Consider the following 24,814-nt stretch of genomic DNA (forward strand, 5'->3'; position numbering starts at 1 on the left):
GTATTGTAATTTCCTATAAGAAAAAATCTGCTTAATAATAGCCCTTTATAGGATTTTATCACTTGAGGGGTAGGTATTTTGAGAATTTTTATTCTAACATGGTGCTTCAAAGTAGAAATATACTTACACAGAAATTCAACTTGAAATCATAACTTTATAGTTGGAAAAAATTATAGAGCTCTTGTCTAAGCCTCCTGTTCAACAGATACAGAAAACTCAGGTCTATATAGTCCGAGGGTTACATAACAGAGAATGATATTTCCACTTAGGCTCAATGTGATTTGGAAACTGCATTTATATATACACTTGTATATTTATGTAACATTGCAACTGACGAACTTTAATGAGTAAATTGTTAATATTTATCCCAATTAGAGAAACATAGCTGATAACTTGAAAATGAGTAAAAGTTTATGAATTTATGGATGCTGTAATAGCTTTAGAGGGAAATTTGCTAGTAGTGGGGTCTATGAATTGAGAAGGAAACAAAATGAATGAGGGCATCGATGGACTCCTGATTTACTCTTCTGCCTTGCTGCTGACTAGGAGTAATTTGCTAGTAGTGGGGTCTATGAATTGAGAAGGAAACAAAATGAATGAGGGCATCGATGGACTCCTGATTTACTTTTCTGCCTTGCTGCTGACTAGGAGTAGCTTTTCTTAAATGTGAAAAAGATACTGCCCAAAATATTAAAGGGAAGGGAAATGCCAGAGCCCACCTGCCCAACTGGTCTACACTAAAGTCTTGAAATTGTACAGAAGCTAAAACGTTCCTTGTGCAAAAGTACCTCCCTTACCCTTTTTATCAATTAGAGATTAATTTACCAGTCTTTAAAAAATAAGATAATCGGTTACCAATGAAAATCATTCCTGTGTAGCTTGTGTGGTATCCCTAGTTCCTCTTCATCATACGATGATTTATTTTATCTTCATAGATGTTCATTATTCCCTGCATCTCGTCCTCTATGAAAGATTGTCCAGGGCGAGGACCTTGCCTTGCTTGCTCACCAGTGTATCGATGCCCAGTACCTCAAATGGTGTTCAGCATGTAGCGAACAAACTTTTGTTCAGTGAGTAAGAGTTGAACACATACAAAACATGCATCACTGTTACTTGAAGTCATATAAACTGGAAGCATTTAAAACAAGATTTTGGAAATCTTGAATTTATTACAAGGCAGCTAAAGCTTAATATCCTAATTTTATTTGAACCAGAATACCTATAAAAACAAGCGGGTCCCTTTTGCTATTCAATACCATAATGTTGTTACTCATCTTTAAAAATTCAATTCCTAAACAATGATGAGAGAAAGCCAGCCCTTAGAAAAATAAATGATTATTAGTCAACATCATGATCTCTCAAGGGTTTTTAAACACACCATGTGTCCTGAGAATCTCAAATGTGGGGAATATGGTATATAGTGTTTACTAAACTGAAATGGCCACAGCACTGTCTTTTTCATAGAACATCTCAGAGTTTTGTGGAATACTTTGATATGAATGACGAGGACTGGGTATATTGTGGCAAGAAAATTCCGCATCCTGGCAAGGCCTCCAGCACACTACATGGACTATGATGTTTTCGTGAACTGTCCAGCTGATTCCTGAAGTACAGTGGAATTGCCCCATAGGGTTTGTAATCTTTATGGGAGTAGATCGTCGGGGTTTTTTCTTTCATGTATTGGCTGGCGGATTTTTGAACTGCTAACCTCCTGATTACTAGCCGAGTGCTTTAACCATTGTGCCACGAGGGCTCCTTACCTGGGCTATAGGAAGCTTCATTTAGTTCGCACTTAAGGGTGTATCTTTTTTCTCAAATGGCTGCCATGAATATTTATTGAGCATCTACTTTTATAAAAGCCAACCATTTTTCTCCCCTAGGAACTGGGGCTGTGACCCAAAAAAAAAAAAAAAAACCTAACAAATTTTTGCTCTCATGGAACTTATATTCTAGTGAGATTTTATACAGACTATCTTAGCTGCCTGCTAATTTTAGGAATCTCATATATAGGTAACTACTACTTAATCTCCTTCTTGTTGTTTCTCATGTTTCTACCCTTCTAAATGTGAATACCTACTAAACAACCTTCATGGACTTCAGTTAAGCGATCTGACTATAATAGGCCATCAAATACTACACCAAGAGTGTATTCCCAGGGCAGTTACTTTAATGAGGTTATAGAAAACTTTTGAAAACACAGTATTTTAAAAATACTATATAGGTTTTTTTCATGCCATTATAAATGGGGGAGGAGGAGAAAGGAAGCCACCTTCTTATCTTTCAAAAGTATTATATTTTTAAACAATCACTTGTTCAGTAACTAAGGTGCTCTTCACAGTATCTAACCCCCTTCCCCTGTGGCAAGGCTACAACCACCTAATGAATCCCACCTTAACTAACGTGTACGTGGGGGATAAGTGGCGCCCTGGTTTGGAATTAGGTGAGTGTGTACAGCCTACAGTATTTGTAATGCCATAGCTTAACTGCGCTTACTGTAAGATTCTCTCAACCCAGTTTTAACCTACTGCTTAAGAATTAACTCTTACTCGCTGAAGTAGAAATATACCGTAGCTTTCCATTCAGTCCCATGCAGTTCAGCTACAAGTTGGCTTCTGTAAGCAGATTAAGAACTTCCTAAACCCACTGCCATTGAGTTCGTTCCAAGTCACAGCGACCCCTCAGGGTTTCCAAGGCTGTAACTCTAAGGAAGCAGACTGCCGCATCCTTCTCCCACCGAGTCACTGGTGGTTTCAAATCACCGACCTTTTGGTTAGCAGTCAATTGCTTTAACGTCCTAAGAACTAAGGGGCGGGGGGTAGGGGGAAGGAACCAAAAAACAGAAAACGTAGGGAAAAGGAAATGTTAATAAAACAAATCCAAGAAACTTCACCAAAGACAACATTCAGGCAGCTCACACATGAGGAAATGCTATCGATCACTAGCCATTACAGAAATGCAAATCAAAACTAAAATGAGATACTATCACACCCCAACATTACTGGCATGAATCAAAAAAAAAACAATTGTTGGAGAGGCTGTGGGGAGACTGGAACCCTTATACACTGCTGGTCAGAATGCAAAATGGTAGAACCATTTTGGAAAACGATATGGTGCTTCCTTAAAAAGCTGGAAACAGAAATACCATGTGATCCAGCAATCCTACTCCTAGGAATATATCCTAGAGAAATAAGAGCCATCATACAAAAACATATGCACACCCATGTTCACTGCAACATTTACAATAGCAAAAAGATGGAAACAACCTAGATACCCACCAACAGATGAATGGGTAAACTATGGTACATACAAACAATGAAATACTATGCAACAATGAGGAATCTGAACTATCTCAACATGCATTAATCTGGAGGGCATTATGCTGAGTGAAATATGTCACAAAAGGACAAATACTGTATGAGACCACTACTATAAAAACTCATGAAAAGGTTTACACACAATCTTTGATGATTACAAAGGAGGAGAGGGGTGGGGTGGGGTGAGGAGAGAAAAACACTAACTAGACAATAGGTAAGTGGGTAATACACAATACTGGGGAAGCCAGCACAACTTTTCCAAGGCAAGGTGACGGTAGCTCCACAGACACATCCCAAAAACTGGAAGGACTGAATTACTAGGCTGAAGGCTGTGGGGACCAGGGTCTCGAAGAACATCTAGCTCAACTGGCATAACATGGTTTACAAAGAAAATGTTCTACATTCTACTTTGGTAAGTAGCATATGGGGTCTTAAAAGCTTGTGAGTGGCCATCTAAGATTCTCCACTGGTCTCACCCCATCTGGAGCAAGGGAGAATGAAGAAAACCAAAGACACAAGGGAAAGATTAGTCCAAAAGACTAATGGACCACAACTACCACAGCCTCCACCAGACTGAGTCCAGCACAACTAGGTGCTGCCCAGCTACCACCACCCACTGTTCTCTGACAGGGATCACAACAGGATCATGGACAGAGCAGGAGAAAAATGTAGAACAAAACAAATCCAAAAAAGACCAGAAACTGGAGAAACCCCAAGAGTATGGCCCCTGTACACCCTTTTTCACTCAGTACTGAAGTCACTCCTGAGGTTCACCCTTCAGCCAAAAATTAGACAAGCCCATAAATGGAGACTAAATGGGCACACCAGCCCAGGGGGGCAAGCATGAGAAGGCAGGAGGGGACAGGAAAGCTGGTAGGGGGGAACCCAAGACCAAGAAGGGGGGAGTGTTGACATGTTGTGGGGCTGGCACCAGTGTTACAAAACACGTTAAATTTAATGATAAACTGATTTGCTCTGTAAACCATCTAAAGCACGCACGCACACACAAATGATTTGATGTTTTTTCATAAAATCATTTCACATTTTTGTGGTCTGTAACCAACCTTATCTCCCTATACCCTCCCCGCACCCAACCAGCTATAATCCTAGCCAAAAAGGATTAATCACACTTCTCTTACCTCTAGCCTATCTCCCCTGCAGAAATAAGCAACCATTCAATTCCATACGAGGTAGCCACCAGTTTGCTTCTATATACAGGTTAAATCTTTACTTCTTAAAAGCCTGCTCATAAGGTGTATCACAAATACTACCCTCGTTCATGAAACAGTCTCAGATCCTCCCAGCAATAAGTGATCCACCATATTTATATCTCCTTTACTAATGGACCACAACTACCACAGCCTCCACCTTGGCTGATAACCAAAAGGTTGGCAGTCTGAATCCACCAGCTGCTCCCTGGAAACCCTACGGGGTAGTTCTACTACGTCCTATAGGGTCGCTATGACTCAGAACTGACTCAACAGCAATGGGTGTCGTTTTTGATTTTTTACCACTTCTAGGAGTGCTGGTGAAGCACTTGGCAGCCAACTGAAAGGTAGGTAGGTCTACCAGCTGCTGCGTGGGAGAAAAATGTGGCAGTCTGCTTCTGTAGAAATTTACAGCCTTGAAAACCCTATGTGGCAGTTCTACTCTGTCCTATAGGGTAATCCAAGGGACAGCAATGGGTTTGGTTACCTCCTCCTGCTACAATGTAGTTGTTTTTGTAAATGCCCCTGAAGGCAGAGGCATTGTCTAGCCTTCCAGTCTCATCAAAAAGAAGCAAAGTCAGCAACCAAAATACATAAATCCACTGGTACAATTTTTAGAGACTGAGCAAGATGCTAAATATTAGGTTTTGTGTGAAACTGCCATTTGTGTAGGTAAAATTAGTCAAGTATCCACAAATTCATATAGTTCAAGCTACACTACAAAAAAATGACTTGAAGTACTTTTAAGTTTGTAGACTACATGGTGGTTTTTTCACACTTTCTTTAACGGGAATTTATTTACCAGGAGGGTATGACTAACTCCTTTTATCACAATCTGGTAAGTATATATGCTAGCTACCATCTCCATTATGGATCAAAAGTCAGTTCTGTCACAGGAGAAAATTTAAATCAGTCTAACAAATTTCTCTGGAGTAGTATTAATACTGTTTTCACTTTGTCCTGTTTTTTGTTTGTTTTTAGTTGAGTTGCCACTTTTTGATTTGACCTTATCTTCCCAACTACTGATGTTTATCTAACCAATACCGCAAACACGAGAAAAATAGTGATTTATTTTTCAGCTTTTCAAAACCAAGTATTTTGGCCCTCAAAGTTAGGGGGAAAAAAACGCTAATTGCTCAGGCATCCCAGGATGTGTGTTCTCGTGTTCTGCTGACTGACTGTGTATATCTAAAAATTCAGTAATTCAAACATCAACACAAATGTACCAATTAAAAATAATAGAACTGCAATGACTTTGAGGGGTTACTGGTCAAGGAGCCAAAAGAAGATTTTTAAATTTTTATTTCACATCCTTTCACAATACCAGACATAACACACTTTTCAAGTTTTCCACATTTTAGTCCCATAAAAATATCCAGGCTTCACAGCCACATTAGTAGCAGATCTTAGAATGAATATGCTAAGATGGATATAAACACTTTGAAGTGTTCTTCTACATTAATCTAGCATATTTATAAGCAAAATCAACAGGACCAAAAATGGATTCCCAAGTAAGCCATTCCATATATATCTTTTTAAGTTCCACCAAGTTCAGCATCAAAAAGGGCATCCATTTTCTTCTGGGAACTGGAAATCAGAATGTTCTAAGTTTCTCAGCACTGACAGGAGGATATAGTGTAAAAGTAGCTCCGTACCCGTATGAACTTTTAAACAGAAAGCAATCTAAATAAAATATTTTGCAGGTATAGAACCTCCAGATTTTTTGTTTTGTTTTTTTGCATTTCATACATTTTTTTCAAGTGGTTCTTAATAGCCTCCTCCTCCAACCAGACACATGCCTCATACAGTAACCAATGATACTCTTAAAGTTATTTTCCCAAAAGTTTCTGCAGGATTAATACAAATACAAGACTGTGGGCAACTGCAAGGAACGGGACGTTACTACTAAAAATCTACAGTCAAGAGAAAGAGGCAGCGGAATCTGGATAGGTATAGTAATTCACATGTAGCTGAATCTTGAAAAAGGTTTAAGTTAATTAGGTATAGGAACTCCTTTATAACCAACGTCCTCCAGTATATTCTCCGTAATTTGCCTGTCTCCTATCTCTAACCCTACCCTCTCCCAAAAGAACAGTTTCTAAAATCCTGAGGCTGTGAGACAGTTCTGCATTGTTTTTCACAACTGTGAATAGCATCAATAAATCGATAATTATAGTAGGCCTACAATGACCGCTTTTAGAGATCACACCCCTAAGTGTATGACGCTTGGGATTCCATGGAATATAGCATGCGAACCACTAAAGCACGGAAGAAGGGAATGGTGAAACTTAACACGAAGATCATTAGTTTGTGAGCTCATTTTCAAATCCTGGGGCACTCGAAGTATGATTAATAATTTCTTAACTATAGTACTTTCTTAACATTATATTGAACACTAAATTACCATCAATTTGTGAGAAAGTATCTTATCCTAGTTTTTATATTGGTATTTGCAAATAAATAGTACAAGGAATATGAACCCAAAACTTTATTTTAATAAAAACCTTATTTTATGATAGTATGAGAATACAGAAGGACGTAGCTACCGAACTGAGGGGGGGGGGGTGTTTTTGTTTTTTTCATAAGCCACTTATTTGGTGCTGTTATGAGCTTTAAAGTTCAGTTCTTGGTTTATACTAAATCCTGGAGAGAGAAAATAAAATTTAGCTAATGAAAGACATTTTAAACAGTAATGTGGCATTAAAATTTATTAATAGTTCTCAGCTTCAAAAATGTTTAAAATATTTAAATGTCATACATTCTTAAATGTCTAACACAAAGTAAAAATATACAAGATTAGTGGAAATTACTTGAATGATAATGATAAAGCCAATTAGAATTTCTAATGGCACATCAAGGATTCAAAGTTGCTAACTTCAGACAAAGGACAGTCAAAGTCCAGGTAACGGCAGCAACAATTCCTACGGGAAGAGCAGCTGTCACTACGCAGAAGCAACAGCATTAGGCAGCTACTGACTTCCCAACTTACCATCTTCCTTTTCCTTTCTGCAATCTGCTCCTCTGATTCCATTTCAACTTCATTGCTAATAGTTTTTTCTTCTATATCATCAATAAAATCTGGTTCCTGAAAGATGGAAATGACTGCTTTATAGAAAGTGCTATTTCATCAATAAACTAAATAAAAATGTCTTTCAACCACTACTTTACAAGCAAACAACATATGAAAATTACAAGCCTACCTATTAAGAAATTTAAAACTGGTCTCCTAATTCAAGAAACATTTCAAAATCGAGCAATCAAATATTTTTGGTTTTTAAAGTTCTAATCAATAGAGTTCTTATCAATAAAGAACCCAGAAGGTCATACATAGTAGCATGGCCTTATGTTTATATTCTTCCCAAAACATAAATGTAATTATTTCACAAAACCCAGTGCCTACAGAGTCCTCAATAAATGTTCACTTTAAAACATATTCTTAGTAAAAATAATGTAGTGGAAGCGAACAAGCCTTTACTTTATTTTCACATGCTTCTATTTATTTAGGGGGCATATAATATGTATCCTTACTGATTTTCTTCTCAAAAATCTTACTTGCTATTTTGTAGCACCCTTATAAGATTGATATGCAGTATTTTTATGCAAATAACTCACGCCTTCTACCTTTGTTTACCAAACATGCCCTCCCCTTCCTAGGTATTTTCCTAAGTGCCACTATGCCAATTTTTCACAATTAGCGTGCTTACAAAAATACCTCGTGGGGGGAGGGTGCAGTTGGCAAACAAACATAGAAGGAGCATGTTATTTATGTAGAAATATGGTAATTACTGTGTTTCAAATTTTTAAGGAAGAAAATTTTATGGCTTAAGATTTTAAGTAAAAACACTGATTATGAACATAAAATGGCCACCCAGAAGATTTTTTAAAATCACCAGTCTTAGAAAAATCTTATATTCAATTCCTTAAGGATTTAATGGCTAAATTATTTCTTAGTAATAAATATACAAATTCTAGCAGAACTTGTATTTTACACCTACAAATACTTCATAAAATAACAGAATAGACTTAAAAATATTTTAAACAAGCAATTTTACATGAAACAAAAAGGTTTAAAAATGACAAAATTGTTTTCCCTTGTTAACTCGATTTCTTTCATCAAGAATCACTAAAGCATGTATATCAGTACCTGATTATTTGATACTGATAATCTCAGTGGAGAAAGCTTTCTCTGTTTACTTTCTGGGCTCTTCATTTTGTTGGTTCCTTCACAGTCCAAAGCATTATTCTGATTTTGTGTATCTCTTTCTTTTGCAATATCCTTGTCTTTTTTTCCTTTTTTCCTTCTGGTCTCATAACCACTATTGATGTTTTCCGTGGATTCCGAACTACGTTTTATAACAGGGCACTCTGGATTTTCTTTGAGGCATGCGCAATCCACCTTGTACTTACTAGAAAGATAATCAGTGAAATATTCAAGATACAAAGCAAAGCTGTAAGATCTTCCAATCTATTTTCAGCTCCGATTCCACAAAATTGTATACTAATTATACGCAATCCTTACTTTTTACTACTTTGCATTCCTGGTTACTATTTCAAATGAAATTTTATTTTCTCATAAAAACAATGTTATTATTGGAAGTTAGTTTCTGACCAGAGATTGAATCTTCAACCAAAAAACTCAAAGCTTTAAGTTTTTTAGGTAAAATGATAATGTAGCTAACACAAAATAACACTAAGGCAAAAAGTATAATTATTTCAGTGGTCCCAGATATGATAAAGTATATGTTCTGAAAACAAAAAACTACTGACCTGAAGTTTGACATACATAAAAAATGTTAGGTGTAATAAATACCAAACCTTAACTAGGTTTATCTTATAATTTAAGGAATGATTTGAATAACCAGACTTCTTTAAAAAGCTACTTTAAAAAATTTAAAGTTACATTTCCTTTGCCCCTCTTAAGTATTCCTCTTTTAAGAGGAAGCTTGAAAAATAATTGCACTGTCTCACATTTTCACAGTGATGATAAATATTACACTCCCATTTTACAGATGAAATAACAGTTCAGAGAGGGTCGTATCTCATCCAAAGTCACAGTTAATAACTGGTAGGGATGGCATTCAGATATAGCTCTGTATGACTCCAATGCCCACACACGTTTCATCTCTTCAGTATTTCTCAACTCTCTGCCCTCTTTATGTCTACAGTAGTACTACCAACATTTAGTTCATCTCTAGGATACAAGCTAAATGCCGAAATCTCAGTTAACAGAAGTCTCCAACTTTGCATGTTTTAAGTAGTTTGTTTACAATAAAAACAATTTACTTTTCCAATTTTCTAATATTCCTACTCATTCACTTTCAACACTGCTAGACAGGTGTTAAGTCAAACTGCTTAATCCTGTGAACCAGGGGTAGAACTCAAACATTTTATGGTCCTACTCCCCACCCTGCAAAATCAGGTATTGACAAACTAGCTTGAATCTCTTCCTAGGTATTTTCCTTAATTTTAGGATAACAGACTGCAAATAATGATGATGACAACAGGTAATGTTTATGAAGCATGTACTCTGAGACTGGAACTGTTTTAAACGCCACTTTCTATGGGTTAACTCACTGAATCTTCAGCATGTCCCTGTTAGCTGAATATTGTTGTTATTCTCATCCTATACTTGAGGTAATGAGACACAAAGTGAAGAAGATGGTCCAAGGTTACACAGCTAGTACAAAACCAAGCTAGGACTTGAAACCAGGCAGATAATAAAAAGCTTTTATTCTTGACCACCAAGGGATACACAGTCTCTCAAATCAATGAGTAAAGAGGCATTATGCTAAACTGCCTACTTTCTAAGGGAGAAATGGCTCAAAAAGAATAGCTGAAGTTATCAGTGATAAATTAGGCTCCAAAAATCAGGCAGAGGTGCAAGCTGAAGAGAAATTTAGTTTAGAGAAAATGTGGACATTAAAGACTTCTGTATTTAAAAAGGATAACAAACAAAGTTTAAAAAATAAAATACACAATAGGATAGCTCAAAAGACTACAGAATATATATATTCTGGATATAAAGAACTCCAAAAAATTTTCAGGAAGAAAAAGACTACCCAGCAGGAAAAGGGACAGATAACATAATTAGGCAATTCACAAGAGAGGAACTCCAAATGACAAATGAATATATAACGAGATCATTGGTAAAAACAATCAAATTTTGGGTGGAAGATATCAGGCCATGAGATTGTGTCCTATATTCATTTATGAATAGCCTTACAGATTTTATTATGTATGATCTTCAAAGGGAGGCAAAACTGCATACATGTGTTTTATTTACAAAACTATAGTATGAAAAAACAGATTCAGGAAAATTGTTTTACTGCCTTAAGATTTTTGTGAGAAATGTCTCTTTAGTTTTATCTGTGAACTGTTTCTTCATGGGCAAAATAAAATGGAGATTGGAAATAGATACACATTTAGTTGTTTAAAAAATACTGGCTTTGATTCTGTTTAAATTATATTTATTTTGTTGTAGTAGCTGTTTACTCTCTCAACTTTAGACACTTTGTCCAAGGAAATAAGTATCTGCATGGTACTTGATTTAAATAAATAGATCCTTGGATTCATTAATAATCAAGGAAAATGACAATTTCTAAAATATAAAAAGACACCATTTCACGGAGATTAGGATCAATTTTAAGTCTTAAAGAAATGGAGCAGGGAACTAAATTACTGTGGGAAAGTGAATTGGTACAAGATTCTTTGGAGAGTAATTTACCAGTGTCTAGTAAATCTAAGACTGTATACATTCTGTAACTCAGCAATTCCACTCCTAGGTAACTAACATGGAAAGAACATGTATACAGCAGATATGTGCAGAAGGTCAAAGGAACACTTTTTGTTAAAGAGTCATCAATAATGAAACGGACAGATAAATGTCATCAGCAGGGAAAACAAATGAACCAGAGCTACATACATATAATAATACGGTTAAATGTCACAAAAGTAATGAATGAGAAAAGCTGAATACAGAGGAATACAATATGTAACAATTTATATAAAGTTTAAAAATACACAAAATACTAGGTATTATACGAAAACAGTAAAACGTTAAAGAAATGTACCAAAGTAAGGCCAGTGGTTGGTCATCTCTGGAGAAGGAGGGAAAAGGGAAGATGAGATGCAATCTGGCTGTTAAACATAAGGGGTTGTCAATGGACAATGTTTTGTTTCTTGATTTGAGAATTCCATACACACGTTTGTATTACTGTTTATACCTTTTGTGTATTAACTTTTTAAAAACAAATGGACATTTCTAGACTCAGAATTAACATTTTCCCCCCTAGTGTTTGAAAATCCTTTCAATTCACACTGCAAAGAAAATTTGGTACAACTTGTTTTGAAGGGCAAAAAAATTTACTCGTTCATACTGATTAACCAAACTAACTGTATAACTAAGAACCGTATCCCCTAAAATACAAGAATAAAAGGAAATACAAAATCTCATATAAACCAGGTCAGTGTTGTATGGCTGAATTAGGATTATTAATTATAGTTACTAGGAACATTTAAATCACAGTAACAGGGGAAGTTAAGAAAACTAAAAAACCAAACCTGCTGCCGTCAAGTTGATTCCAACTCATAGAGACCCTATAGGACAGAGGAGAACTGCCCCATAGGGTTTCCAAGGAATGGCTGGTGGATTCAAACTGCCGACCTTTTGGTCAGCAGCCGAGCTCGTAATAACTGCGCCACCAGAGCTCCACTAAACAATGATGTAATGGAAGATGATACAAAAATGCTTATTTTCAAGTACTTTTAACTTTCTCATGGTGAATAAATATAAAAAGCTAAGAAAGTAATGACAATGTCTAGGTAATAATAAGGACATTAAGAAACTATTTTGAAGCAACAGGTACAATATTTATAGACTTGAACTTACCAATTCCCATAGTCAAAATCAAAGGCAATAGTAATTTCAGTTCCCTTTGGAATATTCTGTATTGAATAAATGTAAAGATGTATGGTTCCATCTTCAATTTCATGTCTCACCTGTTACAAAAATAATTTTATATATCTGTAAATTATTTTCTACCTTAGAAACATCCTACCATTTTGAAAACTATTCGAAGTATTTTACAAATACAACTTGGAAAATAAACCATTAATTAAAAAACTTGTAATGACCAATCTGCAGTTACCAACAGGGAAGGAGATAAATCAGTTTTTGTAACCGAACATCCCTGCCGACTGCCAACCCCTACTCCTACTCCTACAGCATACCACGTGGCATAAAAAAAATAGTGTATTTCATCAATTCTAAGATTCACCTGCTCCCATATTTTAGCATCTCTGAAATTAATGAGTCTTAAGTTATTATTGCAACTTAGTTTTGATGAAATGCAGTAATGTTACAGCAAACAGCTGAGTACTTCTCTAAGCCAGACATTGTTCTAGGTGGTTTACATGTATTAACTCCTTCAGTTCTCATACCACTGTTTTACAGATAAAACTGAGGCATAGATAGGTTAAGTAATTTTCCTAAAGTTACAAAGCTAGTAAGTCAGAAGAGACATAGGAATCTACTAAGTCTGGCTCCGAATTCCACACTCTTAACTGCAACATTGTATTATTATATAATTAAGAATGCTTATTTTGGCATGTAGAAAAACAAAGCCAAAAACATTACTTTATACTCCACACTAAAATACAATTTTATAAAAAAATTTTTATAGTGGCACATACAAAATCTGCTTTAGTTTTCAGCTTTGTCATCTAACTTGATCAAATCATAGCATACACTTAACCCCTGTGCTGGTGGTGTTATGTACTGCCGAACTGGTTCCAACTCATAGCGACCCTATAGGACAGAGTAGAACTGCCTCATGGGGTTTCCAAGGAGCAGCTGGTGGATTTGAACTGCCGAATTTTGGTTAGCAGCCAAGTTCTAGGATAAACAGAAAGGAGTCCAGTATTTTCTCTTACAAGGAACATCACAATTTCTTTAATGTGCAGAGTAACTTTTAATGCCTCACAGTTAGTATCAACTAAAATTTTCTAAGATGCTGGATGACATAAAAAGTATCAGTAGTTACAGTGTCTCAGGCTACCAGATTTTATACTTACTGCTCAGATATCTGCCCCGGCCCCACGAAAGACTTCTGTAAGCTTACCTCTGCATTGGGTGTACAAGAACGCCTGATGAACCGAGCCTCATTCCCAAAAGTCCTTGCATCAACACACATCTCTAGCCCGTGAAACTTAGAATAGAATAAAACAAAAGGGTATGGTCTACAAAGAAAGAAACACATTTTAAGCTATTAACATTTTAAAATAGCAATCTCCTGTTATTGTTATTCTTAACAGGTAAACTGACGAGAAAACTTAGGCACAGAGAGTTTAACTTGTAAAAGGCTCACAATTAGTAAAGCCAAGATTTGAATACAAGCAGTCTGACTCTAAAACCCACTCTTAGTCACTATGCTAATAAGATTTTTACCTGTGCCTATAAAAAAAAAAAAATTTTTTTTTATATAGCCTTACATTAATCAAAGATAACTCACTGAAGGTGGAAATCCAAGTTTACCAAAAAAAGAGATAAAAAGGGAGTGACTACTACATTTACAGAATGGTTCATAATCGGATGCCTTTTAAAGTACATATTTCCTGGTGCATTTAAAAGTGTTTGATTTATATCCATTTCAGATCAAATCTGGTATATAAAAGAATTCTTGTGTATCTTTCATATCTTTAGTAAAAAGTTCAAGTTACAAACAACAAGAAATGTATTTAATAATTGGAGGACACAGACTGGGAATATTACCCCCTAGAGACAGAAGCATACTGCTAGACCTTAAGGAAGCAATGGCTACCAGGATCCTATTGCCCACAAAAGTCCCATGCCATGGAAGAGGCCTCCAATGTCATTCCAATACCAAGAAAGTAGAAGCTCAAAGTAGTGGCAATAATGCAGAAGAAACCCAGTACTGTCTAATAAAGGCGAAGTAGTTCTGCCTGCAGTCACTCACCACAGGTCTTTCTGGGTTCTAGCAATTATGGTAGGAGGAGTTAACACAGGTCCTAGTGAGACAAGGTTCCTTGTAATCTCAGGTAGTAATCAGAGTTCATGATTAACATTCACTTATATTGGTCTCAGAAACCCTGGTTGCATAGTGGTTAAGTGCCGCGCTGCTAACCAAAAGGTCTGCAGCTGGAAACCACCATGCGCTCCTTGGCACTCCTATGGGGCCGTTCTACTCTATCTTATAGGGCTGCTATAAGTTGGCATCGACTCAAAGGCAACGGATTTGGTTTTATGGTATATCGGCGTCAGGTCCCTAGGTGGTAGAAATGCTTTGTGCACAACTCTAACCTAAACGTTGGCGGTTCTAACCCACCTAAGGGTGCCACAAAAGAAAGGCCTCGCTATCTGCTTCTGCAAAGATTATAGCCAAGAAAATGCTATCGAGTACAGTTCTACTCTGTTAACACACGGGGTCGTCATGAGTCACAATCGACTCAAAAGCAAAGGGTTTGGTTTATTTGTTTTTTTACATTGCTGTCAGTTTATATTAGAAGTAGACTGATTTGAGGATTTTTAGCTAAACATGATAGGCAAGAGACAGAGAACACGTCTCTGCCAATTTCTCTAGTCATTTTTATGTTATATTTTATTATAGTTCAAAAGTTATCATTAGTGACTGTTCAACCACCCTACAGTTTAAAATACAGAAATCATCACATAGGAAAAAAATACATATAATCACAATAGTTTGGTGAAATAGCCAAAAATTTAATACTTAACTACAGAAAACTAGAAGAAAAATGAAGGAATGTACCTCTTGAAGAAATATCCATTTGCTTCGAACTGTTCTCTCAGCATAAACTTCCCTCTGTACTCAATAATAAGTGCATCAGGAGGCAAATCTTTTGCAGATTTCAGAATTTTCTTATTCTTTTGTATATGGCTCTAAAATCAGAATAATATTGAGATGAATTAAACCTGGCTGCTTTTAAGGCTAGCTACTTAAGATATACAGTACAAAAAGATATTCATTTTTAACTTTTTGACAAACTATATTTACCTCTACAGGAGGTTTGAAAAGTAAATTATTGGTATTCAAATCTGATTTATTCATCTCTTTTTTGTCGTTTCCATTGCCTAATCTCAGGGCTATTCTCTGTGCCTCCCTCTGAACACCCTCACTATACTGGTTATTATTTGCCTCTTCGTATCGGTCCATCCATGCTTTGATTTTTGTCTCCCATCCAAAATTTGAACCATCAGATGAAGGATCAATCTCTGGAGCTGAACCCTAAAATAATAGCAAGCAAAGCATTAATCTATGAAGTACTTATGCAAAATCACATAAAACATAAATGACCTATATAAAAGAATATAAAGTAGAAATAAAATTTGGCTTTCTACGTTGTTCCTGGTGGAAAAAAAGACCTCCCACAGTTTTATATTCCATGCCAGGCAAATCAGTTGGAAAACTGCAAGAAGCTGAGTTAAGTCAGAAGAGCAGAAATTCAAGCTTCACTATCACTACTGTAGCCAAGTGGAACATTCAGTGTACTTGGAAATACCTGAAACTTTGGTGAACTAGACAATAATTATTATGTGAGCAACATATGCTTCATATTAAGAATAAATCTCCTGACATGTTTTATAACAAAAATATACTTTGATATCTTAATTTAGTGCTATTATATGCATGATAAATTTGACACGACTCACACAATGTGAAGTGAGCTAAAATGATCCATGACCTAAATTCATGGGCTATTATAATGAGGGCAAGAACCTTCTAGCTTAAAGTACTTGCTCCTCCTCGATCCAGAAAACCAAACCCATTGCCATCCATTCAATTCCAACTCACAGTGGCCCTAAAACTTGGAGGATATGAATGCTAAGGTTACTACCACTTCTTAATATGCTACAAAATAAAAAGAACCCTCTAATTGGAAAACAATTTACTGAAAGGCACAATTACCAACCATTTTAAAATGCATTAAACCCTGGACTACCACAATTATATTCAGGTAATTCTTATTTGCAATCTTAAGATGAGAACCAACTACTGCAGATAACAAGACACATTGTATCTTATGGTTAACTTCATTCAAAATTACAATGGATAGGATGCGTAAAATTTCAATTTAGTTATAAATGCTGTTTGTCAATTTCTTTTTATAATACTGAAAACCTTGATGAAAAAAACAGATTAATTGTATAATATGCACAACATAACTGTGAAATTAAAAAATCTGATTTCATGAGATCCTTACATATCCTTTTAGACATGCATAGTAACACATTCCTAAAATTTTCCATCAGCCCACTCTTCATATGACTGACCAATTTTTATTTAAAAAGTATCATTCTTTTCTACAATGAAATATAAACTATATTAAGCTGCTCAACTATTTGATGGGGGTAGGCTTAGTTTACCAACTGATATTTTATGTATACACCTAGTCTACATTACAGTGATCATTTGATAAAGAAGAGATTTTTTTTAAATATGAGATACTACTTATATTTAGGCTTTCCTCTGCTTTATTAAAGAAATCTATTCAGTTTTGTTCCCACCTCAGCAATTTTAGCATCTATAAAATTGAGGATGCATTCTAATTAAAAAACGAGGTACAAATGACTAATACACCTTATGCTTCTAAGGTGGCTCTACAGTGATTTTACTATATATTATGACAACTCATTTAACTAAATCACTAGAATCCCAATTATGGTAAAGAATAAACTATCAAATTCCAAATGTGGTTTTGTATTCTTATTCCTAATGTAGTGGTTTAGAGACATGGAATGTAGTGATAACTGAAATTCAGATGAACCAAAGTTTTAATACTAGAAATTGTTTATATACCTCCTCTTTTGATTAACGTTTTAACAGTGCTAAACAAACTACAAGACTGGTTTAATAACCCGATTAGAATTTTCTATGATCCCACTTCTGATAAAGATACTAACAAGCAGTGAAATGACACACAATGAAGAGAGCATAAAGTAAAGATTATAGATAAGCAACCACTTAATAAGCTCCTGAAAAACTCACAACTGATAATAACGGCCTGAAATTTACTGCATTTACCTTAACTCTTGATGATTTCCTAGATCCTTCACGAAAGGCCTAAAATAAATATGGAATTCTGGGTCAGTATTTTTAAAACTGAATATAATTAACACTTATGAATCAATCTAATCACTGAAGCCATTTAATAAAGTTTCATAGCAACAAAAAAATGTGGTAATAACCATTGAATTCAGAATGAGCAGAATAATGAAGATGCTTACTGGAATATATTCTACTACTGAAAATGCACACTATGTAAAAACATGAAAACATGTACATGATATGATGCTAAGACAAAAGCATACAAATTTTCTGTGTGCACCGATATTACAACTATAGGAAAGTCATTATGATAGAAATTTAAAAGTCAAATTTAATAGTAATTTTGCTGAGGTGGTAAGTCTGGGGGGCATAAAATAATGTCATTTTCATTCTGTATGTCAAATGGCAAATAATATTCGAGCACTTAATGGAGCTTCAATAATAAACACTGCAGTAAACAGGGCTGCATTTTTTTATTCAATAAATATTTACTGAGAGCCCACTTATCTGCCAGGATACAAAAGAGATAATTAGACTTAATTCCTATCTTTCTCAGCCCCTTCCCCCAACAAAAAGCATAAACTATTTAGAGAAACTAACAAACACAAACTTACAGCAAGCAACATAGATCCAAATACATTTAAGTATTCAGTTACTGCACAGACTATCTGTCAGAAAAGTGTGAGATTTTAAAAAATTTAAAAAGCACAAAAATCCTTCACATTAAAGGTAGAACAAGAGCTAGGTAGACCATAGAGAATGGATATATTTAGACAGATGGACAAGTGAAAGGAATATGATCCTGGTATTAGGAAAAACCATGATAAAAGGCATGGATTAGGCAGAAATATGTCACATTCAAGGAAAAACAAATATACCATACTTTTATCTACTTAGAAGTAGTGACACATAAGACTGGCTAGAAAATGTAAAATTAGAGAATGGAAACCTCATCTAAAAGTCAAATTTTATGATTCCAACTTAAATGCTGTATATTATTTACTATGAAAGAGAAATCTGAGCAGAAGAGGGATATAAAAATGGTATTTACAGAAACTTTGATAATCAAATGCAAAATGGGCTGAATACGAAAGAGGATGAAGCTAGAGAAATCAGATAAGAAGGTATTACGGCACTACCATGTGGTATGAGGGCTTAGACTGGATTTGTAGCAACAAGAAGAACTGTGTATCTGAGAGACATTTCAAAGAAAAAATTGATAGAGCTTTTGAAAATAAATCTGGATGTCAAAGACTAAAGATAACGATTTTTAAGCCCTGGCAATAACTGTGCTGCTGGGGAGGGGGGAAAAAAAAACAGAATTTAAAGGATGGTCAAGGAAGATACAAGTTTGGTTTAGAAAGAAAATACTGCAAGAAAAACAGTAATAGAACATTTATAAAATATTTGCTGATAATGATTTTATGAACTAAAATAATCAAGTTAAAAAAATTCTTTTCATGTTAAAATTAGAAAACATGACTTAAAAAAATCCTAATTCATATATGGGCCGTGCCACACAATCCATGCCTTTTAATATTTTATTCTGTATTATTAATAATGTTAATACTTTGTCAAAATCCTGAATTGCTAAAATGGCAACAATTCCAAAATGGGGTTTTATGAATATTTTTAGACTACCATCTGCTTATTTATTGCTAACTCCATTCACATTTTTAATTACCGACCATAACATAACAGTAGGCTGAAAAGAGAAAACTATATATCCTTTTGCTAATTTATTTTTATTATGTGTTGCTCCCAATGATAAAAACTTAAGAGCAAACTAGGTATCTTTTATACCTAGTTTCCTGAATTCCTTTTTTTAAAATCACTGTATTATAACACCAGAAAACTTTTTCTTTTAAATACACAGCAATATTCTAAAATAAATATGACACAATCCAAGACCAAGTTATTTTAAATACTCGGAAGTCATTCCAATCAGAGAAAATGCAAAATCTATGTTTTACTCAAAAAAATAGATTTCAATTAAATAAAACGACCTCAAAACAAAAATACACAAGTATAAAATTTCCAAGTAATTTTATGTAACAGACAAACAGGGAAACATAATTTGAAAGCAGTAGACAAAAAGGTGAGTCAATACCTATATGTGAGTTCCTAAATTGTAAAAAGAACCTAACAATCTCTGTTTAAGTTACAATCTATCAAAGACAAAGAAAATAACAATGAAACACGACAAAATGGTTTTAAGTGTTATAATAAAAGGTTCAAATGCCATGGCATGATACAAAAAAAGATAATTGGTAGAAGAAAAGCAAATTTCAAGGAGGAAGTAGCACCTAAGATGGTGAATTCCGGTCAAAGTGTGGTAAAAGCTAAAAAGACAGAGATGAGAACATTCCAACTGGTGAAGGGAACAGCATAAGCAAATACAACATGACCAGAAAGTGAAAGAAGAATCTGGTAACAGTAAATTGTCTGGATTGGATAAAACACAGGCAGAAGAGCAGCAGAAAAGGAGAGAGACATATACATGAAGACTGCTTGGAAATCAAGGCATATTTCAAGCAGGGAGGTAAAATTAGAACACAAAGATGTATATACTACCTATTAAGTAACCAAACATATCATGAAGAATACTTAGGAAAATATACTTCTATGGGTTGGAATCAACTCCACCATAAAGGGCTTGGGTTTTTTTTATTTTTTATTTTTAATACCAATCTGCTGTTAGGTGCTGTCATGTCGTTTCCGACTCATGGTGATCTTATGTACAACAGAATAAAACTCTGCCCAGTCCTGTGCCACCCTCACAATCATTGTGAAAAGGATTTTTTATCTGGTATGACAAAAATCTGCTTTATAGATTAAAAAAAAAAAAAAAGCTTTATAGATTACAACACATTTAATGAAACAGTGGTCTGTAAATAGTTTTCTGCCACTGGGGATACAGGGATAATTTATCACATAAAATTTATGTGAAAAAAAAAAATTACACAGTAAAAAATTCAACAAGGAGGAGCCTTGATTAGATATTCAAATAAACCAAACCAAACTCATTGCCGTAATGTCAATTCCAACTCATAGCAACCCTATAGGACAGAGTACAACTGCCCCACAGGGTTTCCCAGGCTGTAAATCTTTACGGAAGCAGACTGCCTCATCTTTCTCCCATGGAGCTTCTGGTAGGTTTGAACCGCCGACCTTTTGGTTAGCAGTCGAGCACTTAACCACTGTACCACCAGGACTCTAAGATATTCACATAGTTAGAAAAAAATCATTTGTAATCATTGTATGTAAATATGTTTCTTTACCTGTTCATAAGTTACTAAAAATTTAGGACTGTTACTTGTTTTCTAAAACAGCAGTTTTTTTCTATTTTCTTTTGCATTTCTGTAACTAGCCTCATTACAGTGATGATTTCAAAGCAGTTTTCAAAAGTTTCTTCTCTATTCCACTTTCATCTTTAAAACACATTAAAATTTTAAATAATTGTTTAAAATTAAAAACAAAAAAGCTTTTACTAGGCCCTACCACCAACCTTTTCTAGTTACTCTCCTGCTTCTATTATTCATTCTTTCCCGTAAAACATCTGCCTTTACTGTAAAACTGCTGCCTTTACTTCCTACTTGTTTTTTAAAAAGCAAAAACTTACTTTTTTACATTTTGAAATATTTTGTTCTTTCTCCCCACTTTTTTTCCTTCTTTTATCATTAACCTTGGAAACTCTTGCGGCAGTTAAAGTGATCGATGTTGGAGTATGCTGAAATGCAGTATATAGTTCCACGGGAACCTCATCACCACTCTCAGTTGCACTGGTATCACCATCTTCAAAGGCAAAAGAAAAATTACTACATATGCAGTATTCTATTTCAAACAGTATAATAAAATAGCATTCCACATGATTGGACTGGATCTCAATCTTTCTGAATAAACAACACACCTTTTCCCTTCTTTACTCACCTCACTCACAATATTAAGACAAATTTAAATGAGAACTACAAATACTACCCATCACCCATTAAGCCAGAAAGGATTCAAGGGTCTGACAACATACTCTGGTAGTGAGGCTGTGGAAATTCAACATTCTCTAGGAAGGGACGAAACCCTGGTGGTGTAGTGGTCAAGTGCTACGGCCGCTAACCAAAGGGTCAGCAGTTCAAATCCGTCAGGCGCTCCTTGGAAACTCTATGGGGCAGTTCTTCTCTGCTCTATAGGGTCGCTATGAGTCAGAATCAACTCGACGGCACTGGGTTTGGTTTGGTTTGCTATGAAGGGAAATTTAGCAGTATCAAGCAAAATTATATACGCACTTACTGTTTGACCCAGCAAGCCATTTCTAGGCATTCACCCAAAGATAAATAGGCAAAAGTACACTAAGGTTTTGTTGAAGGTACTGTTTATAATAGCAAAAACAACAAAAATACCAGAAATAACCCAAATGTCCATCAAGGAGGAATGGTTGATTAAACTATGATTGTTCAAAATCAGCTGTATTAGTGAAGTTTTAAGCCAAAATGAAAATTATGGCATATGTTATACTTCTAAATTCTGTTTCTAAAAAATGAAAGAAACCCTATTCCCCATTATGAACTAATAGAGCACTATCATTCTGAAGAACAAATATATCTTATATTTTTTTTAACCCATGGGTAATTATTGATGATTTTAAATGTTTATTTTCCACTTTCCCTATTTCCTAAGATAAGTATGCACTGATTATATAATCTGAAAAAGAATAATATTTAAATGCTATACCTGAAACTGTAAATTATATATACTATCAACATTAATCAGTAAAGAATCTGCCATCTAAAAATCCATAGACCACTTATTCTCTCAATCTCGGTAATTTTAATTGAGCATAGATTCTTTTAACCCACCTGACATATTTTCCCTTTTCCGACGTTGTAGTAGCACCGCCCTCTCTTTATCCAAACTCCTACAATAAAATATTAACATAATTATTTATTAAGCTTACATTAATTTAGATATGAAGATCTGTTTTAAATGTGATAAACTTCACAATTTATTTTTTAGTGAAAAACCAAGAGTATAATATAGATGAAATATCCTTTGCCCTACAGTTTAGATATGATCTAGTATCATTAACAGTGGACTCCTTTGTACTGTTAAGTATTTTTTTTTTTTTTAACTAAGGAACCTAGCATAAAAGTCTAAAAACAAATCATAATAATTTTAATAATTAAATGAAATTTCTTAAAGTAAATGTATATTGAATTAGAATCTATGACATTATTACCATTAGCCTCAAATTATTTCCACTTTTGAAATAATACAAAATATTCAGCAATTAAGTAAAATGTTCCATTAATCTCCCCCAACACCCTCATGAACGATATCAGCCGTAATAATTGTTTTACTTTCTTTTTCCAACTTTTCATTGTATAAACTTATTAGTCTAGAGGCCAAATAACAGTAAATATTATTCTCAGAAGAATTAAAAAAGAGCTCTAGACTAAAATGTATAAAACTGAATAAAAGACTTGCCTTAATGTCTACTAGGACACCTAACTATCTTAGCAACATAGATAACTATCCCAGTTACCATGGAATGAACACAGTATTTCTCGACTGAATGTCCTACTAATGGTCAGTAATGAATTAATCAACAGATATTTATCCCATCAAAAACTATCTGGCAAGAAGCTAATCACTATCATAAAGTGAAACAAAACTACACGGAAAAACATCATAATAAAAGAAATGCGAAGTATAACTACACTGAGATTACCAATTTTCGCCTAATTAGACTGGCAAAAATCCCAGTGTGTCACACATTCTATTGTGAAGCTTGAGAAAATAGGCAGGCTCATTCATTACTGGTGTGAATTCATAATTGCATAGCTCCTACTGGAGGTGAATTTGGCAATATCTGGCAAAATTATATATACATTTACTCTTTTATAGAACAATCCCACTTCCATATGCAAGAACAAAAGACCAGAAACTCAAATGTCCACCCAAAGTGGAATGGTTCAATAAACTATAGTATATCATAAACATACAGAGTACCCTGAAGCTATAAAATGAAATGTTATGTCTCTATATAATACTATGAAGTGATCTTTAGCATATATTTTTAAGAAAAAAAATACGGTTAAAAACTATTATAGTTACAGAAAGGAAGGAAATACAAATATATAGGTACATAACTTCTCATAATGGAAAACTAGCAATGGAAGGAAAAATCAATTTTTAAGATAGTTACTTCTAGGGAGATATGATCGAAGGGAAAGGGAAAGAAGTTAGACCTATTTGAATATACCTTGTTTTACATATTTGACTTCTGAATGATGGGAAACCCTGGTGGTGTAGTGGTTAAGAGCTATGGCTACTAAGCAAAATGTCAGCAGTTCAAATCTACCAGGCATTCCTTGGAAACCCTATGCAGCAGTTCTACTGTCCTATAGGGTCTCTATGAGTCGGAATCGACACGAGAGCAACAGGTTTGGTTTGAATGATGAAAGTACTTCTTACATAGTTATAAAAGTAAAATTTAAAAAGCGATCCTTAAAAAATAGTCATACATTGTTGGTGGGAATGTAAAATGGTGTAGCCATTTGAATGATGAAAGTACTTCTTACATAGTTATAAAAGTAAAATTTAAAAAGCAATCCTTAAAAAATCAGTCATTCATTGTTGATGGGAATGTAAAATGGTGTAGCCACTCTGAAAAAGTTTGGCAATTTCTCATAAAACTAAATATGGATACAACCAAGCAATTGCACTCTTGAGTATTTATTCCCAGAGAAATGAACACTTAATATTCACACAAACCTGTACATGAATGTTTATAGCAGTTTTATTTGTAACGGATAAAAAATAAAAACAACTCAAATGTCCCTCAAAGGTGAATGATTAAACAAACTGTAGTACATATATACCATGGGTTGTTGATAACTGTTGAACCAGAGAAATGTGTGGATTCATTATACTATTTTACTTTTACATAGATTTGAAATGTTCATAATCAAAAGAGAAATGAGGAGAAAAACATATAGCAAGATACTGCAAAAAGGAGAGAACTTCTGCAGCTAACAGAGCATGGTTCTAATAAACTCTTTAACACAGTGTATTCCAGTGGGGGAAAATGCTATAAATAAATAAATTCCCTACCAAGTAAACCATGACACACTATCAATGAGAGTCTTCCTGATTTTAGAGATGTCAGAATACAAAAATGATAATGCAAAATGAAAAGGTGTATCTTAGAATATTG

At 34.7% G+C, this 24,814-nt stretch overlaps 1 protein-coding gene across 6 annotated transcripts in view; it reads right to left on the reverse strand.

Annotated features, from left to right (window-relative positions):
• KMT2E (lysine methyltransferase 2E (inactive)) overlaps positions 1–24,814 on the reverse strand; it is a 91,421-nt gene that overhangs the window by 14,967 nt on the left and 51,640 nt on the right. For all 6 annotated transcript variants that reach the window (XM_049894453.1, XM_049894452.1, XM_049894451.1 and 3 more), the window contains 9 exons: positions 22,455–22,513; positions 21,227–21,399; positions 17,581–17,619; positions 15,553–15,783; positions 15,307–15,437; positions 13,642–13,759; positions 12,411–12,520; positions 8,667–8,928; positions 7,512–7,607 (listed from right to left, as the gene is read on the reverse strand). In XM_049894453.1, the coding sequence (XP_049750410.1) occupies positions 7,512–7,607; positions 8,667–8,928; positions 12,411–12,520; positions 13,642–13,759; positions 15,307–15,437; positions 15,553–15,783; positions 17,581–17,619; positions 21,227–21,399; positions 22,455–22,513 (1,219 nt within the window). The remainder of the gene's footprint in view (positions 1–7,511; positions 7,608–8,666; positions 8,929–12,410; positions 12,521–13,641; positions 13,760–15,306; positions 15,438–15,552; positions 15,784–17,580; positions 17,620–21,226; positions 21,400–22,454; positions 22,514–24,814) is intronic.

Source organism: Elephas maximus, chromosome 8 (assembly GCF_024166365.1).
Source record: "Elephas maximus indicus isolate mEleMax1 chromosome 8, mEleMax1 primary haplotype, whole genome shotgun sequence".
NCBI lineage: Eukaryota > Metazoa > Chordata > Mammalia > Proboscidea > Elephantidae > Elephas > Elephas maximus.